This window comes from Trachurus trachurus, assembly GCF_905171665.1.
Source record: "Trachurus trachurus genome assembly, chromosome: 16".
Classification (NCBI taxonomy): Eukaryota; Metazoa; Chordata; class Actinopteri; order Carangiformes; family Carangidae; genus Trachurus; species Trachurus trachurus.
Window position 1 is genome coordinate 16,728,587 of NC_139902.1, and position 18,939 is coordinate 16,747,525.

The 18,939-nt window shown below is 40.5% G+C and overlaps 1 protein-coding gene across 1 annotated transcript in view; it reads right to left on the minus strand.

The window, feature by feature from the left end:
• Window positions 1-332: 332 nt before the first annotated feature.
• Window positions 333-18,939, minus strand: part of LOC310999280 (dynein axonemal heavy chain 11) — a gene marked incomplete at both ends in the record, with an annotated part of 36,305 nt that continues 17,698 nt past the window's right edge. Inside the window, 34 exons of the mRNA XM_083989618.1 lie at window positions 333-580; window positions 703-843; window positions 929-1,041; window positions 1,194-1,309; window positions 1,398-1,580; window positions 1,678-1,920; window positions 2,702-2,830; window positions 3,892-4,083; window positions 4,173-4,400; window positions 4,747-4,874; window positions 4,951-5,099; window positions 5,192-5,385; window positions 5,473-5,595; window positions 6,022-6,192; window positions 6,395-6,535; window positions 6,778-6,942; window positions 7,095-7,299; window positions 9,630-9,752; window positions 9,900-10,135; window positions 10,297-10,470; window positions 11,672-11,806; window positions 11,931-12,032; window positions 12,167-12,349; window positions 13,174-13,317; window positions 13,408-13,521; window positions 13,656-13,802; window positions 13,974-14,207; window positions 15,637-15,798; window positions 16,488-16,630; window positions 16,838-16,961; window positions 17,430-17,592; window positions 17,911-18,104; window positions 18,219-18,380; window positions 18,466-18,705. Coding sequence (XP_083845744.1) covers window positions 333-580; window positions 703-843; window positions 929-1,041; window positions 1,194-1,309; window positions 1,398-1,580; window positions 1,678-1,920; window positions 2,702-2,830; window positions 3,892-4,083; window positions 4,173-4,400; window positions 4,747-4,874; window positions 4,951-5,099; window positions 5,192-5,385; window positions 5,473-5,595; window positions 6,022-6,192; window positions 6,395-6,535; window positions 6,778-6,942; window positions 7,095-7,299; window positions 9,630-9,752; window positions 9,900-10,135; window positions 10,297-10,470; window positions 11,672-11,806; window positions 11,931-12,032; window positions 12,167-12,349; window positions 13,174-13,317; window positions 13,408-13,521; window positions 13,656-13,802; window positions 13,974-14,207; window positions 15,637-15,798; window positions 16,488-16,630; window positions 16,838-16,961; window positions 17,430-17,592; window positions 17,911-18,104; window positions 18,219-18,380; window positions 18,466-18,705 — 5,649 coding nt within the window. The remainder of the gene's footprint in view (window positions 581-702; window positions 844-928; window positions 1,042-1,193; window positions 1,310-1,397; window positions 1,581-1,677; window positions 1,921-2,701; window positions 2,831-3,891; window positions 4,084-4,172; window positions 4,401-4,746; window positions 4,875-4,950; window positions 5,100-5,191; window positions 5,386-5,472; window positions 5,596-6,021; window positions 6,193-6,394; window positions 6,536-6,777; window positions 6,943-7,094; window positions 7,300-9,629; window positions 9,753-9,899; window positions 10,136-10,296; window positions 10,471-11,671; window positions 11,807-11,930; window positions 12,033-12,166; window positions 12,350-13,173; window positions 13,318-13,407; window positions 13,522-13,655; window positions 13,803-13,973; window positions 14,208-15,636; window positions 15,799-16,487; window positions 16,631-16,837; window positions 16,962-17,429; window positions 17,593-17,910; window positions 18,105-18,218; window positions 18,381-18,465; window positions 18,706-18,939) is intronic.

Consider the following 18,939-nt stretch of genomic DNA (forward strand, 5'->3'; position numbering starts at 1 on the left):
CCAGACTGAACCATCTCAGGGGAGAGGTTCCACAGTGTTGCACACAGGCACAACAGATTCAACACTTGATAAACATGGACCTCCACTCTTTTTTTATACTTTATCTTTAAATCTAACACATGCATGCGCCCACCCTACAAAAAACATGATGTCACATATAAACCAATTTGCGAACAATAATAGGAATGAAAGTGTCTATTACTAATTACCCTAAAACAGGGGCAACTAATCGCAGCACATGATTCAATACTGTCTGTAAAGTACCAAAAACTGTTTCCAGGATACTGATGGCAAATTTCATAAAACACTCTAGGACTCACTTCCATAATGTCTTACACAGACAGCAGCAGCGCCACTCCAGCTACTATCCACTTGGCAGGAGGCTGTTTGGTTCGGAGGTGAAGGGTCCAAACATATGTGGACCCACGCTGCTTAGTGCGGTACACCGGACACTCGTAAGTATTCTTGAGTTCTTGCTCCTCTGCAGGCACAGCTCTAACATACAGCACTGGCATGGCTGGGCTGAGATCCCTGAGAACCGCCTCAGAGATGACCCCGGACTGCGTGTCCCACCGTGCTCCTACAGGAGCACAGGACAGAGATTTGCACTTTACCAGTAAATTCAAAATCCTTCAATTCAAAAATTGATGTCATAACTATAATTTGTGAATTGGACAGATGTTAGGTTTGATAAATTCTCACCATCCATGAAGAGTCCGTGTATGTAGGCTCCCTCTCTTGGTGGATGTCCAAAGTCATCTTTTGTTTTTTTTGTTACATCTACAGTTAGAGTCATCTTATCCAGGGGCCACTGATTCTTGCGTGCGATGCTTTGGAGCACAGCTGCAATTACAATAAATGCGCATGTTCATGCTTCTGTTGTACTCTTCATCTAAATCACTGTCTTGTTAACAAACTGGGATCTCACCTGTGAGAAAAGACTGAGGATTGAAGAGTCCTGAGAGCCAAACAACTGCAGGTAGAACAAAGTCTTGAGTCCAGCTGTCCAGCTCACGACAGCTACACATTATATCATTGAACCTATAAAAAAAAGAAAAGAATTAACAACACATGTTTTTTTAGTTTTTTTATTCAAACCAGTTTTATTACAATACACAGTGCAGAATGTTATGGGGAAACATAAAGATAGATCAAGAATAAAGTATAAACAGTATTTTTGAAAGAGTGGTTACCATTGTGCCAGTGTTTTGGTGGAAGGATAAGACAGTCTGGCCCAGGAATCTGGGACAGAGTCATTGAACAGGGCGACCTGCAGAGTCTCCATACTGGCAGAGATGGTGAGTTCTCCCTGTGGACAGAGAAATCCTCATTAATGCCACAACTTAGAGTTGATAGAGCAAAGTTGTGTTAACAGTACATATCACAGTAAACTGTACCCTCAGACCAAGACCCAGCTCATTAAGGGACTTCCTTATTTCTGCTAGCAGGAGATTCATTTGTTCACACTCTTGGAAACACACTAAAACATAGGGGTTTCGCTCTGTTGTCTTTGCGACAATCTCTGCCATGTTGTACTCCTCAGGAAGCTTGTCAAGGATGTCTTCAATCACAGACTTGACCTGACAAATACAATAAACATGGTTAGGTTTTTTTTTATGCAAGTAGGTCATTGTATTTAGATTTTTTTCCCAGTAATGCTCCTTTCTGCCCTCACACCTTCTCCTCTGTGCTCTGAGCTGCCCCCTGTCCTCTGGAGGAGTCATGTGGCTGCAGTTCCAGCAGAGTCTTTAAGAGGTTGTCTGAGGTGACAGTGAGGCACTCGAGCTCGGCGTTTGGATGTAGACCGTACAGAGTGGGATTCTCAGATGGGAGATGCTCATCAATATAACTGTGGTAACAACTGTAGTCCATGAATGGAGGGGCCAGGAACCCAGGACACAGAAATAGCTCTCCTTCAAACTAAGAATTGAAAATGTAAAAACACAATAAAACACAGTCAACAGACAATATTGAATGTACTGCAAAAATGACAATGAATTACAATAATGAGGCTAAACCTCTCGCACAAATCTTAGCATAGCTTAATGAAAGCAAAGCATATCCTGTGTTTTCTACTACAACTCAATATGGTGGACAGGGGCGCTGCATGTACAGGCCTTCAAGTGTTGCACTTCACGACCAACAACACATTGATTGATGTCAGATTGTTCAAACTGCTTTTCGGGAGAAAGATTGGTGGTATTGAAAGTAAAGGTAAAGTTCCTAAAGGGCTAATCAGCCCTCAGATGGAGCGAAACAGATGAACTCCTAGTGAAACATCATCAACTAAAAGTACCAGATGATCTGCTAAATTGCCTGTAGTGCAGCAGCTGGCAGCCAAATTTGGTGCAATGCACAGAGTGGTAAACATTGCCTAGAGTGCGAGCAGAAAAATCAGCGGAAGCAAAGACTTTGAGTGCAGCATTGCAGTTTAGGTTTACATCCCAAGAGGGCACCCTTTACCATGACAACAACACCAAGACATTCAAAAACTGTACATTTTCCTTCCAACTTTGCATCACAAAATTGAACATGAGCCTAAGACAAGTCTATGTCCAAATGAGTTGAATTGGCTGAGATTAATAAAATGAAGTTCTCTTTTTCTAATTTTGAAAAAAAAAAAAAAAAAAAATATCAGGTGCAATAATAAACACACACAAAAATGGATTCCTCTTTGACTGCAACATTAACACTGACTCACCAATTTTGGATGCATGAATTCTTGCAGGTAAGTCTTACACAGTCTTCTGTCCCAGTCATCAGTAATGTGTCCTCCATACATGATTTCTCCGAAAAGAAAACACAAGTCCTCCCACGGCACCTGCATGAACTATAATAGACTGAGTTTGTACACAAATATCACTTTGTCAAAATAACAAAACTGGTTCAATAAATAATTGGACGCATCTTGATTAGTGAAGACTAATGTTATTGATCAAAAAAAATCTTTTTGGTTTGTTTGTTTGTTTGTTCTTGTTGCAATATGTCAGCATCATCTCACAGTGGTTCTATTTTTTCTGTATTATTTCCCCCTTTCAAAATTCAAGTGGGAGCTATATGATCTCTTACCAATTGAGCTCTTAATAATGATAACTGTGGGGAAATGTAACAAAATTATGTTTCTTTACACACACTGATCTAATGTATGACAGAAGAGTCTTTTCCTCAGCAGGAGATTATGATCCGTGAGGGTGAAGGAGGAAGAAAAGAACCTGTGATTCATAACAAATTACAAAAGCTGGAGGTTCACAATCATTTGTACCTGTATTGTTTTGCAAATTGCTTCCTTCATCAGCTCTAATTGCAGTGATCACTTATGTAGCGTTGTGAACTGTCACATTGGCTGCATGTAATTACATTTAGGATAACGCTTCATTGCCCTCCTAATGAATTCTCTGTATACGCACATACAGGTTACTGTTTGGTTAACATAATGAAGGACATTCGTTTTTGGAGGGCAGAATACCTAGGAGACATAATTGGTTGTGACCAGAGTAATAGGAGTTCTAAGAGAAATGCATTAGGAGTTGTGAGGGGTGCAGCACCCTAAGAATGGATTTTTTGTCTCCATGAAATAAAGCTAAATTATAGGTTGCGTTATAAGAGAAGAAATGTAAAAAAAAAAAAAAATATGGGAATGAACATTTTTCACAAATAACAGTGGAACAAAAGATTTCAATAAGTAATTGGAGACACTGTACTGTAATTCAGCATCCCTGTCTGACAATAATGCCACTGCAAACACCATTATCATTATAAATTTACACAGCTTAAGAAAGTAGTAGTACAGAACAAATTAAAAGTTTTACTAATATCAATAAGAAACATGAATAAAATATATATATAAAAAATGAAATGTTCAATTATATTTCAAAGTAGTGGTGCAAGTACTTTGGCGTTGGCCTCTAAGTAGTTGTACAAGACATTTGCTGAGATGGTGAGGTCTCCGGTGCTGATGGGGTAGTTATGGTTCCAACCTTGGGAACCAAATTTACGGCGCTCTGTAACAGAAGCATGAAAGAAGCAAAGGGAGAAGAGCATCGAGCCAAACTCCTGTTCCCTGGTACACAGATCCAGAGTGTCCTGAAAAGAGAGACACAGGGTAGGAACTACAGATTACAGTGGCTGCTATTAAATGTAATGCAAATATTTTTTTTAAATTTCCAACGAACTTGACTGAAGTTGTTGAGGGCTGCATGCAGACTGGCATTCATGCCAGTGGGTGGCTCATTGGTGATTTTGATGGCATTCTCCAGTATGCCCCTGGGGATCACATGCTTCTCAGGGCTTGGTGCTGGTTCCCCAGTGATGAAAACCCTGTAGCTGGAGTGACTGTCCACTGCTGCTGTCTCCAGAAGAGCATCCAGAGAGGGCAGCCAGCAAGCCACGAGGTGTACATTCTGAACAATTTCACAAAGATCAAAGAGAAGCTTAGGGAATAAGTTGATAAAAATAAATTAGTTTTAAATGACAGATATGTTTGTCTTTGTATCAAAGAGATTCGAAGAGAAAAAAAAACTCCCTGTCTTCTGAAATAGGGGGAAACCCTTCAGTGACTCACTTGGCTCCCTTTAAAGGAGGCATTTATGGAGCTGATCTAGCCAATTATGTTTTTATTGAACCAAATTGAGTTTATTTCCCTCGCTCAGGGGGTGAGATAATATCATTAGATACATTACAGGCCGGCTGGAGGAGCAGTCTGAAATCACTACAGTAGTTTAGTCAGTAAATAGCAGAATTCCCCACCTGCAAAATGACCCAGTGTCCCAGTTTGGAGGCATTCCTCAGAGCCCTTTCAGCTACTTCCTCCTGACCTTGTCCAAGGGACACATTGTGCAGCGTGCCCTGGTCAATGGAAAACCCCAGCTTCAAACCTGCAAAGAAAGGATATTCTAAATAATTATCCCTACCAAGTAACCAGGGTGCATAAATAACAAACTAGCTCAGTACCTAGTTTCTCTACATCTTTGAGTGGATCCACTCCAGGTGAGAGGATAAAGAACACAGGGGTTGAAGGCACACTTTCTTCATAGAGCTTGTCAAATTCAAGCCTGGCAGCATCCATATATTTTGTTCCCATGCTCTCCTCCACAAAACTCCTGTCAGAAAAACTTTGTCAAAAGGCAGACTGAACTGTAGGGAATCTTGTTCAATGCTTACAAATACAAATATCATTTGGTCATTTACTCACCTTAGTGTGTATGTGATCCTATCAGGGCGAAGTGCTCGGAGGATGATGAGCTTCTGGAGGGAGTTCTTGTTCTTCCAGTCTTGGGGCAGCCTTTCTTTTTCAGGACAACTCGATTCAACAATCTTCTTCCATCGCTTTGGTGAGCTCTCTATGTCTCTATCCAGTCCAGTGAAATTCTCCATAGTAGAAATTGTCTGTATCCAAATAACACACATTGTAAGATGCCTCTTAATAGTGTTAAAACGTTAGCAGTGTTGAAATGTCAATGGCCAATAGTGTACCTTAATGGCTCCCCAGGTATATGGAGAGAGGAAGGAGACAGGGCTAAGTTTGCTAGCCTCCACAGGAAAACGCAGTAGGAAGTCAAACTCCTCATCATCAATCAGGCCCTGTTTGAGCAGAATCTGAGGGGAAGGACCAAGAGCAATTTGTAATGATCTGAGTTGCATTGATCTCTTTTCAGTCATTTCAACAACAACTGAAGGCTGCAAGAAAACTCTGGCGATGGGACTGGGTAAACTCCTACAGGCTGAAAAAGTGCCCCAGAGTGTGAAAAAGCCACATGAAGGACAGCCTTCAGACCACCACAGTTTCTAAGATGAAAACAGTTGGTGCAATGACAGATAATTGCATTATGCCATCAGAACCAACCCCCTTGTCAGAACCAACTGTCTGAACAGCAGCTACAGAGCAAGGTGTGAGAGGTAATCAATAGCAGCGTATGGTCCTGCTGACTGCTTTTAATTGAAGTTAATGTGGGGGCAGAAAAGTACTTTGATTGATGAGGATGACAGGAGGCCACACCTTTGAGGCGGCCCTGAGTCCCTCACCTGGAAGGCAATGTGTGACAAGAAGGTTAACTTGTCTCTCTCAAACAGGCCCTGGCTGGTGTACAGGAATACATAATAGGTGATGGCCTCAGTGAGGGTGTGCACTCTGGTCCTCACATCCTCGTCCCATTCTGCATGCTCCATCGCCTTGTTAAACACTGAGTTAAAGCTCTGGAACAACCAAAGGGAGGATTAGTGCCATCATAAGGAATATGTACATATACTGACCACTAAGAGAAACAGCAATCACAAACAGCACTGATTACAAGAGAAAACTGATTATTGCCCAAAGTGGATCTAGTAGGCTACTGATTGAAATGATGCACAAAATAATGCATGTCCCTTGACAGTGCTTCAGGGGTAAAGGGTTCACCTTGAGAGAAAACTGGTACATGGGGTTAATCTTGCTGAGGTCACTGATGATGAAGAAGAGGAGTGACGCTCTCTCAGCTGCTGGGCGGTATAGTTCTCGAGCCTCGTTGATCTTTGTCTCGTTCTCTCTGGCCTCCACCACCTGCGTGTTCCAATTGTGCAAAATGAGCTATTAGGCTCTCAGTCATGCTCCAAAACCCTCTCATTACACATATTCGGAACTACACATCATTTGCAGCAAATGCAATAAATTGAGGGAGCTTGCTGTGGTGTGGCATTCAAAAACACTTGAGTGACAAAAAAACAAAAACAACAAAAAAAACACACACACATTTTGACTACATTCTGAGAACAGAGAGGACCCCATTGGTGTTATAGCCTCACCTTGTACTGAATATGAGCAGCTGTGGTCTTGGTGGCCTCAAGTTGTTCCACCAAAGAAATGTCACCCAGAAAGTTGCCACAGGCCGCAGAGAGGCGGCTCAACAGGTCGTCTTCCAGCCTCTTGAGTTCAATCTTGAAGTGGTTCTGCTGTGTGGTCAGCTTCATCTTCAGCAACATACAAAGCAGCATTCAGATTTTTCAATTTCATCTTAATGATTGTGGTCTGGCTTTGAAAATCACTAAAATCTAAAATGGTTTTGTGCAGATTTGACAGCATGCTACGTACATCTTTTATATAATACTTTTAAAGTTTTCACCTTTAGAGTTTCCAAGTCAGGCCTTTCCCGGGACACAACCTGTCCTAGCAGCTGTTCTTCCAGGCCGACAGGCGTCACTGTGAAGTTGATGAGGGTGGTCTGAGCCTGGAGCTCAGGAGGGAAATGGGGATTGGCCAGTTTAGTGTGCAAAATTAGTTGGAAGTTACTGTTGTATTCACACTCCTTCCCCCCAATTTTGATGTACCTGAAAAACAGGAGAGCATGTTTTGAATAAAAATAGTAAATGCCAACATTGTGTGTGTGTTGTTGTTGTGTTGGTATTTTATCTCATAATACGCCATCTGATTTTATGAAGTACAGGAAGTGTGCTTTAAAACATTCAAAACAACTGTTGTAAGAAACAGCTTGAAGAAAGACACTTTAGAATGAGGACTGAACCCCAACTCAAGGTCATCTTACTACTGTAGTTTTTTCTGAAACTTTTCAACTGTAACACACAATCTTAATTTTAAAGGACGAAGCAAGAGATTCATGTGAATGTCATAAGTATTATGAATGAAATGATCCATAGATCCAATGTATAGAGTGACAAAATAAATAATTTGCTGTAAACATAATATTTTCCTGCCTGACAAGAACAAAGAATCTAAAAAACAGCGACAGTTAAATCTGTGCTTTTTGGTTAAGCTTTCCATCATGAAGGTTTATTGCATTAACTTTCAAAGTGAGGAAGTAAGGATGATTAAACATCACCAGTGTTTCCTTCTAAATAGCGGTGCAGGTGATTTATAAAATTAAAATGTGATAATGATGATGACCAAGATGATGATGATAATGAATACATGAATTGGGGCAGCACAATCCCTCTGTATACTGAAACCAGTCTGTACGCACTTCATGGACTTCATACTTAGATGCGTTGCAACTTCAGCTTCAATGAACTTCACTCTGACTCCAAATGTCACTAAAAGTGCGAACAAATAATCTTGAATAAATGTGAAATATCAACCACGACAGCAGCCAATATTTATCTGTTCCTGCATTTCAATTAAATTAGCCCTGGCTTGACGAACCTGGTGGCTTTTCATTTTTCTCTAATTACCCCTTAGATGTCAGGCAAGGCCCCAATTTTACAGCATAGGTTCCTCATGGCCTGGGTCTGGTTCAACTCTATATCTTCACAAGCCAGAATTAATGTACTATTGATAGAACCATTACTCCACCAAATTAAAGTCCTTGCTGATGGATTGGCTTGTAGTCTTCCGTCAGCCATGAAAGGAATAATTAGTATTCATTACTTCACACTCTACAACATTCCAATTATTAATGAACTTCAGCTGTGGAGCCCTACCAGATCCATCATGGCTGCCCCTGCAGGTTGTATTAATCATCGACAGAAACAAGTGTGTGGGTCATCTACAAGGGATAAACTTATAATCAGATTTGCTATGATGAATTGTTACGTCTGGACAGACAGGACTTCCAAAGAAGCTTGGCGAACACGGACCAAGATTCTCAGTGGTTGGGGGTCGGGGGCCATGAGATGAGAGCAAGAGAGATGTTGACATTTTTGAGGGGCAAGTCAAAGCAAAGAAGGTCAACATACTGTAGAGTAGTTTCTATTTCTTTTCTGTGGGTTGTCCAGTTTAGATAATTTTCTGTCTTTTTTGGTCCAACTGGTAACTGTTTAAAAATCCGGTTTGAAAACAAACTGATTCAACAAATACAGACAAGTGCCAGTTTGGATAGAACGTGTAAGTTGCTGCTTAATAATTTACCGTAAGTCAAGAAACACTAGTGGTAAAGCCTAATTTCTAATTCAATGACAGAAAATAACCAAAAATGACCTCATTACTTGACAAATGACCAGGTATGATTTCAGATAATCCAGATGCAATGAGTGCTGTTAGTCAGTAAAGCTGCCAACGTGATATCTATTATTACATTTCCATAAATAAATGCAGAAAAATGCCAACAAATCGCCCGTCAGGGTTATGAAATGACTGAAGCTGAATTGTGTTTGCCATGATGATTGAGGACCCATGAATTTAGTGTGTTACATGCCAGCTCTTTGTGGCAGACAGGAGTCCTTATACATAACCATGACTGTCCTCAATTCAGCTTTTACACAGAGGCTCAGCTGTTCAATATTCATCACATCTAAAGAACATGAACACACAAATATACATTTATCACACCTCTTGAGGGGCTAATCAATACGTTGGCCTCAGGGATTCAGAACACGCGCCACAAATTCATTTATAAGCTAAAGAGTGGGCAATAATAATGCATTCAGTCATGTCTTACTGGTGTTTCAATGCTCACTGAGAGTCAACCAGCTGGCAAATCTGCTCCTATTGTCTCACACCACAGACACATTGTGATGTGGTTGTGGGTTTATTGAATTGTGCATCAACAGGGATATAAAAAAATATACATTGATTTAAAATGTTTTTGGTGTGCACCAGCAAGACAAAGGATTTTCTGTTGTTGAGCAGGTTTGATGCTTCATATCTGTTTTTTTTCTTCTCTATCTCAATAATATAAATATAATATTGTAGTTTCACTACCAACCTTCCTCTTCTGATTGTGTTTCTGCCCAGTAGAGGCTCCAGGACTGGGTCAACCTTTTCTGGCATATTCTCTATCAGGACTGTTTCACCACAACTAAGAGCTTGTTCAATGACATCTAGATACCTGCTGAATCAAAAGCAATGGATTAAAAAAGATCAAATGTACACTGCACATTTACTGCATATGATATTGGCATTTCCTGGCATATTACAAAAAAGGGCACTGTAATTGCACAAAAGACACACAGTTTGATAGACGACTCCTTCTCACCCTTTCTGTCCCAGCTGCACCACCCTCAGCTCTGACCCTAGCCGGTTGAGGATCCACTTGATGCCCTGCTGCTGTGGGTCAATGATGAGTGGCCAACGCTCACTGGTGGTCAGGATGGCAGCGTTCTCGGTGGACATCCTATCATTTGGCAGGCCCTGGTTATGCCAGGCAGCCACAGTGGCATCATCTGTAAGCATGAGGATGGGATCCAGACCGTCTGTCAGGGGTGCAGAGACCTGGAACAGAAAACAAGGAAGGATGTCACTCGAGTTGGAGCACCAGTGGCAGCTGAGACAGATGAGTTTCAGTTCATAGACATAGTGGACGTTTGTAACGAGAAACAGTTTACTCTCCCAACGACTGTAGTTTAAAACAGTAAAAAAAAAAAGGACTGTACCTTCTGAGACTGAAGGAAAGGGATCCATGCATTGTTAAGCAGTTCCACACGATACTGCCTGGTAAAATATCCCATGTAAGAGACGAATGCTGAGGTGAGGAGGACGTCACCACACAGGGTTTTCTGTTGTTTCTCATACTGAACAATCGCTTGGGACCAGCGCACCTTCTCTGACTGCAAGACACACATTTTGAATACACATTAAAAAACGTACAAGTTACAATGAGATTCCTCTGAACACAGTCTAAAAAGGAATCTAAAATACAGTGCATAGGGCAACTTCCCACTCCATTTATTTTACAAACTAAGAAAACGTAAGCAGTAAAGCATACAGCTGCAATTCCCTTAAAATAGCTTCAGAAGTTTGATTCACTCAGCATCAATTTAGCATTAATTTAAACCTTCAATACTAGGACTGTGACAGCCCTACAACAATAAATCATGCATGGCATTTTCTTACAAGGGGCTGTGGATCTAGAATATGTCACATAATAAATTCTCAGACAGTTAAAAATCACTATAATTTTACTCTAATGTATTATGGATTGCCTGTAATATCACTCAGTCCAGGGTGAGACACTGTTAATTTCCAACAGCTGTTGAGGCTTTGAGGTAAGTTAATGATTAAATATAGACGGCCTGATTTATTAGTCTGAATACTATTGCTTCCAGGTCAATGCCATAAAGACAAAACATTTATCTTGATATGCTTAAAAGCCAAGCTGTTCCATGCAAACTACATTTATTTTGTGGAATAAGAAAGTCGAACTTGGAAAATGGCCACTGAAATGGCAATCTTTTTTTCATATTAGCATCCATAAAGATAATAGATACTGTAGCCCAAAGCACACAGCAACACAAAAGACTTACATATATGCAACACGAGACATTTACACATTCAATGTAATTGTACTGCATGACAATTTGTAAGTAAATATTAAGAATGTATTATTATACAAGGTTTTCCGCATACAAATGCATAGACACGTGCACGCACACATACACACAGACAGTCTATTGTCTGAGAGCAGTGTTAGTGTAGCGTTCTTGCCATCTCTCTTCCTTTCTCCATTTGGAAACCGTTCAGCCTGCCAGTTGCCCAGTTCAGCCATGCGTTTTCTGTGATCCAGCCCTCTCTACCTGTCTCACAAGTCTACGATATGCTGCTGGGCCAGGCTGTAAAATCTCCCTTTGCCTGAGCTCCTCATACAAACGTTAGGCTTTCCTGCCAGGACATAACAACTCCTAGTCCAGATTACTGATGCAATTTGATTACCAGCACCTGTCCATGCATGCCTCCGGCAAATTGACAGTTTACGTTATGCCAGGTCAACCACAGTGACACCACCAAACTCCTCTATCTCTCCTTGTTTACCTCTAAGCCCTTGACTAGTCGGTTGGCCAGCTCTATGGTCTGGTTGGTACGCGCCACCTCCTCCTGACAACTGATTTTCTCAGCTGTAGCCCTTTCAAACTGAGCTGTTAGGCTCTGAACACTGGCATCAAGATCCTGGAGAGACAAACCACAGAGAAACCATGGAAATGAAACAATATCAAGAAAATGTAGCTTTTAGACTAAGGGACTTAAATGCGTATATTAATAATAATAATAATAATCATAATATTTCACTCACCGCCAACTTCTTTTGAACTGACAGCAGTTTGGCTGTTGCCATTTCTAGTTCTGCATTAGCTTGTGATAATGCATGTCTCTTGGGAATGACCTCACAATAAATCTATAAAACAGGAGACACATGAAAAATATCTCCAAAATAGATACATTTTTGCAAAAGAAATGGAAGAAAATGTGTTCACATTTAACTACAACTGATAACTGATGACTACAACTCATCATAAGGCGTTGTCTGACCTCATAGTATCTGACAATGTTTATAGTCCAGGCACAGAGACCGGCTGCAGCTGTAGATTTGGTCCGAACTAGATCAGGGTGAAACTCTGGATTTTTCAGATACTGTTGTTTCACCACAGTCAAACAGGTCTCTGGGATGTGTTCCTTGTCATATGACACCAGGGCCTGCAGGAAGTCATCCACCTGACACACATAAACACAAATACAGGTTATACAGTATGTTGATATCCATGCTGAAAGCCTGGGCCCAGTCTAGAGTAAAAAGTCCCTTACGGTATATAAAAGGGGCTGGGCCCATACCAGAATAAAATCAGGGGCTGTCAGGAAAAAAAGTCCCTGGTCAAAAAAAGGATTTAAAAGGAAACAGTCCTGCACAACAATAATTATATATTTGATTCCTTTCGTCATAACATTATACACAAATGAATGAATCTCTGTTATTAAATGAAATCTGTGAGAAGACTTTGTATGGATTTCATACTCACAGCCTATGACTATATAGTAAAACTGAGCAGGCATACTGGTGTAACAGTGACTAATAGAATACTTTCCTCTCTTATATTCACCTGTTGCCCACTTCATTAAAAATAATCTTTTAAACTGAAGTTTTTTTAGTTTTTTTTGTTTTTTTGCTATGTATATAAGATGAATGTATCATTTGTATTTTAACCAAATCCAACCAACTAATACATTCAAAAACATAATATGATTAAAATGCTAAAATTTACTTCTGAAAAAGAAAAATAATGAACCTTAATTTCATGCTTAATATTACTGGTTTTCAAAAACCTAATACATCCTTTAATGGCGACACTTGCATTAATAGTCGCTAGAGGTTGAGAAATGGGTCAACACACTTGCTCTCCTAGTGAGTGAGCATATTCATAAAGACATCCAGCTGTAATGTTAGCACTCGAGAGACGCTGGGCAGGGCCAGGGTCAAGGCCCACACACAAATTAGATTGGCATTAATCAGGCAGATGTGATTGACATTATGACAGCTTAACCTTGCCCATGAAGGCCCGCGCCGCCTTCCAGCTCCGATCCTTAGGCACTCGACCGCGGGGGGCTAGCAGAACCATCACAGCTGCTGCTACATTGATCACTGCCACAGGAGGGTTTGGAAAGGCCTTCAGCTCAGTGAGATTCATCTAAAAACAATTAGAGACATTACATAATCTTTAGGGTTGATTGAGGTTTTGATGGAATTCTGGCTAGTACTGTATGATAACATGGATTACCTTGTTGAGAGTGTCTAGCGCTGCTGTGGCAGCTGTCAGTGATGGCTCGGCTTTGGCTAAGTCATTTTCACAGTCCTTTTGTTTGATTGATACTTCTGCCTGAATCACAGCAACCTGTAAGAAAAAACAACCACATTTTATCAACTCACAGAAAGACTATATTGTAATTGATAGCGATATGATGAGGTATGAAGAGTAGAACAAACCAAAAAATGGTGTGAAAACCAATATCTGACAGAATAGCTCACCTTTTGTGCCTCAACATCTGCGGCCTCCCTTTTGTTTCTAACCCTCTCAGTCTGCAGTCCAATCTTTGTAATTAGAGCTTCAATATTCTGGTTTTTAAAGGTCAGTTCTGCTTCCTGGGATGCCAATTTGGCTTGTAGATCCTCAACCTAAAACAGAGAAAAACAATTTCATGTGCTTCGGAGTATAATATTAATATGTCAGTTAAGAACCCACACTGTTTAGATCAGAGACAAATATTCATTCAAATTTTTCTACCTCAACCTTGTGCCTTAAACCCTAACATTAGCCCCCATCCAGTATATAATGAAGACGTTTACCTGAGCAGCAGTGGTTTGGAGTTTTTGAAGGCCGCTGTCAAGCCGGTTCATCTTGTGCTGTAGCTGAGCCCGGCTCTTCTCCAGAAGGTTTCTGTACAGGGTGATTTGCTGGAGAAAACTCTTGGGGGTGGTGTAATTGTACCTCTTCTCATTGCGCTGGTATTTTTCACTTGCCTGGTTGACACTGGTGTGAACGTAGGCCATGAAAAGACTGATGGATTCCTGGACGGCAGGCTGTAAAAATAAGCAGACAAGGGGGGGGTAGGGGAGTGCAGGGCGAGCTGGATTGAGTAGAGTTTAACATCCACAACCTGATGGGGACTGAAATATTATCTTCATAAATTTTGAATTCATCTACAAGTTTTGCCATCTTACTTGGCTGGCCCTGACTTACTCAATCTGAAATTTAGGTGCAGCTACCAGGAATGATTAGGCTTTGAAACCTCTATGAAAATAATGTGTTTAGACCAGTGACATGCAGCTTGTAAGACATGCACAGTGTTTACATTATCTCTGATGCCCTCCAACTTTCTAAACACTGTCTTCAGTTGCTGTTGTACTATATTCCAATGAGGTATTCATCATATGGTGCTCAATGACACACAACCTCCATTAATCATACATTTAGCAATCAATTAGAGCAAAAACAAATGAGCAGAGAATACAAGAATCAAGGCTAAACATAATTCACAAAAAGCCATTGTTAATGATTGTGGAGCCAGTAGGAAATAAAATCATTATTAATTAAGATCTGACATAATGCTTTTTGACAAACAATGCTATGTTCAGTTGAGATGCGAGAGAAGTTCTCATTGATTGGCCTTGTGTAGCAACTATCAGTGGGTTGTGCATTTTCAACTTTAAATAAATGATCATTTCATTTCTTGTATTCCTGCCTCTTTAAGAAGATAAACAATCATTAATAACTTTAGATGTCTTACATATTTATATTTATACTGATTAATGCACAAACTTACACAAAGTTATTTCCTTGATTGTGTTTGTTTGATTATTTGATTATATTTTTCAAGTCCTTCTCTGCGTATCTCTATACCAGTACTACTAAAAGCACCTCTAACAACATTATGTCTGGTGTTGTCTCCATTATTATCACTTACCACTAACACTCTTATAACGCAACTTCTCAAGTACTACAGCTACTACCACAACAAAACATTTTTTCTGCACATGGACATCCACACATGGACAGATGTCGACACACACATAGTGGAAACTAATAGTCTGGCACATGTTCAGATATGTGATGACACTTCCTGGTTGTGACAGCTGTGCCTCCTTAGAGGGTCGTTATGTGCTTAATCACTCTTCTCTCATTAACATAAATGATCCTGGGTTGTGATCGTTCCACTGCTATGATGGAAAACAATGATATGCTTGCACTCACTGTGAGTCTCCAGGCATGTGTTCAGCAATTTGTCAGTACCTCAGCAGAGAACTAATGATGAGGGATCTATTGAAAAGTTAATCCAGCTGCACCATAGTAATTAGAAGGTGTTCATTTTAGTCTAACTCAGTCTGGAATGTGAGGGTACATGGCAAAGCAAGGGAAATACTGCAAATCACACATACATATGCAACTCTGACTGCTATTTGCTGTAATATCACGCATGTGTAGTGGAAAGCGTAGAGCCAAAAGCCTGACCTCAATGCCCTCAATCTCTTGGATGAACCTGGAGCTGACCGACTGCAGAGCATCAGTAGTCCAAGGATGGAACCAGTTGATGGTGGTGCACTGGACAAGGGCCGGGAATCGACGGGCCCTTACACGAAGGACATTGCCCACAGGAGACAAACACAGGACCACCTACAAATAGGAAACCAGAGACACAAAGAGTCACCACACACAAAAACACGTACTGTATGTGCAAAGGTGAATTCCCATGCTTGAATATAAAAAGACATGCGAGTGAACATAGGGAAATCAACAAATCAACAATGATGCACTGATGCATTCAAGAACCCATAACTGGCAGCCCTCTGTGCCCCCATTTGCCATCACATTGGCATGTGGACAGGCAGCCACATTCCCAGTTGGCTGGAGCAGACGGTGACGCTCCCAGAGGCCCTGGCGCAGAGATTAGCTGGATGGCATACGTGTGTACTGAGACAAGAATTTCCTTCCTTTTAACCCCCACGGTTTGTCTGGCTCTGGTAATTTAACATGTCAAACATATTTAATAACATAACACAGCAGTTGTGCTTTTGGTTTTCAAGTTCAAAATGGCTGGAGCAGGATTTTCCCCATAATCTTGTTGTGAATAATGGCTGTGATGGCACATCATAAAAAATGTCATCCTCAGAGTAGCATTGTGTTTATTAAATATTAATCTATTCTTGTCTAATGTTTGTCTTTAAGGTTCTCTCAAGAAAACATTTGATATGTTATCAAGCTAAACAATGGAACAGTGGTGCTCTGTAAGTATATTCAGAAGATAAAGTTGGAAAGCAACATTGGCTAACTGAAGATAGTAGAGAGAGTTTGCAAGACTAGACCGTGAGCTGTAGTCTGACTCGGTCAGAGAAGAATCTCCAGCAGTTCTCCCTGTTGTCCAGCAGTCCGAGAGCTCGGACCTCAGCTCTCACACCTGTCACGATACCTTCCATTTCCTCCTCACTAAAGAGCTCAGGAATTTCTCCTGCAGGGAAAGGCACAGTCATAATCACAGCAATATATTGAATATATTTGATAAAGTCAATTAATGAACTGAATCACATGAAAGGACAGCAAACATCTATTCAACGACAGCGTGATGAGGAAAACAACATACGATTCTACAAACACTGTTCTCTTAGGCTGACAGAGCTGGAAAAACAGTACAACTATTATGGGGTTGGGGTCTGACCTGATGCCAGTAAGTCATTGATAATGACCAGAAACCGTTCATCAGGTATCTGTGCATCAGTGAGAAGCAAAGCCACACGCTGATTCTTCACTCCAGTCTTTAGGAACAAGCCTGCCAGATCCATCTAAGTAAAACAACAAATGGAATGAATGGACATGTATGCTGTTTACACGTTATGGAGTCAACCACAGAATTTCAAATTGTTCAACAATAATCAGTGACATAGCACAAGTCTCATGAAAACACCTCACAAATGGGATATTAAATGATTAGATTGACAAACTTGCTTCATCAATAAGATATTGAAATATTTCCCTGTGGTTTTTAATAGGATCTGACAATTATTTCTTGCATCAGTGGAGAAGCTGAACAAAACAGAATTTCATCAATATCTTGCATGCAACCAGAGAGAAAACTGATCAAGACATTTTTGTAAGACCTTGATTTAAGTTAACTATTTAGATTTTACATAATAATAATGTATTTTAGCGCCATGCTCGATGATTGTAACTAAAAGCATATCACTTTAGCTTTTGTAGATTTTGTAGTTACTATGCACTTAAAATTCTGGATTAATGACATCAACATTTACCTTGAGGTCCTGGATGCTGTAACCTTTATTTAGAGTGATTTGGAAGACTTCCACAGACGATATGTAGGCAGCCAGACGAGTCAGGCTCTGCTTTCCACTGCCCCCGACCCCAACCAGTAACCCATGACCCCTGGGAGACTCCAGGATGCGACTGATGCGACAGCTGGTCACAACATAATCTTTGTTATGCCATTAAATACATGTGTCCCTCCAAATGTAAACATCTTCAAAGATTGCATTTTTTTTTTAAAGTAATATGGTGTTCCCATTACAGCACACAAAACCCTTTAACAAATGTAGCTCACAGCATTTTAATTCCACTGTCCAATAAACTGCCACGTTTTCTTTTTTATAAAGGATCTAATATCCTCCTCTTAGTACTTTTATACTTTGATTTGATTTGGTTCAAAGGAAAAAAGGTTACAATGATTATTATAATGTAATTAATGTAATTATTATAATATGTGAATCCACTGCTTACACATGTTGCATGGCATCTTCAAACAGCACCAGATCCATGGCTGCATTGAGCTCATTGTAGCTCTCCAGTGCATCTGTCAGAATGGTCCTGAGCACAGACCAGTCTCTAACAGGAGCATAGGAGGCTTCCTCACCCATTTGGGAAAAGTGGCAATAGAGGAGGGGCTGCTTTGTCACCTTTTTGTCCTCCAGTCCCTGGACGAGGACAAGCATAATAAATCATTTCAATCTTTCGGTCAATGTTATTATGTGAAGGTGAAGAACAGCAATTTATACAGTTTACACTGTTAATCAGAATCTGTATTGCACCTCAAAGCATTCATGCACAGTCTCCATCTGGAGCCTCCGGAAGAACTGCAGGTCCTTGTCATCTACCAGTCTGTCTGAGTACACTCTGCAGGACTCATGGAACCACAGCAGTGCCAGTTCAGTGCTGTCTCTCACAGTCTCTGGCCCAGCTAAGAGAATTCCCTGAACAAAACAGATACTAAAATTAATATTTCACTAAACATTCAAAAGTCCATTCAAAGTACAACTTGTCTGCTATCAGCAATACCTGAAAGACATGAGATAAATCTCGTAGATTAAATGTGTAGTGAAATTTGATGGCCGTGGGCAGAAAGCTGTGAACCATCTTGTGATGAAGTGTTGTGGCAGCTTGGACCACAGCTGCAGCGCCCCTCTGAACCAGTGGACTGAAAAACTGCTGCTTCAGGTGGCTACACAGGATCTTACTGTAGATCGACACCTGAGCCTCAGACGAAGGAAAGTTCACCGCAAACACTGAAAAATGTCTCTGTAGGGAGCACAGGCACAACCAAGTCTCAGAAAATGTTCAGTATTTAATTATTAAAATAGACTAGTTTAAGGATCACTTCCATCTAACCCTAAATTTTGAATTAAAAATATAAAGTATGTACACTATGCACAATCGGCTTGTTTTTGGTGGTAGTTCTCCCCATGTTCAATCTGTTGCATGATTTATCTATGAAAGAACCTCTGCACCAATTCACACACACACACACATTAA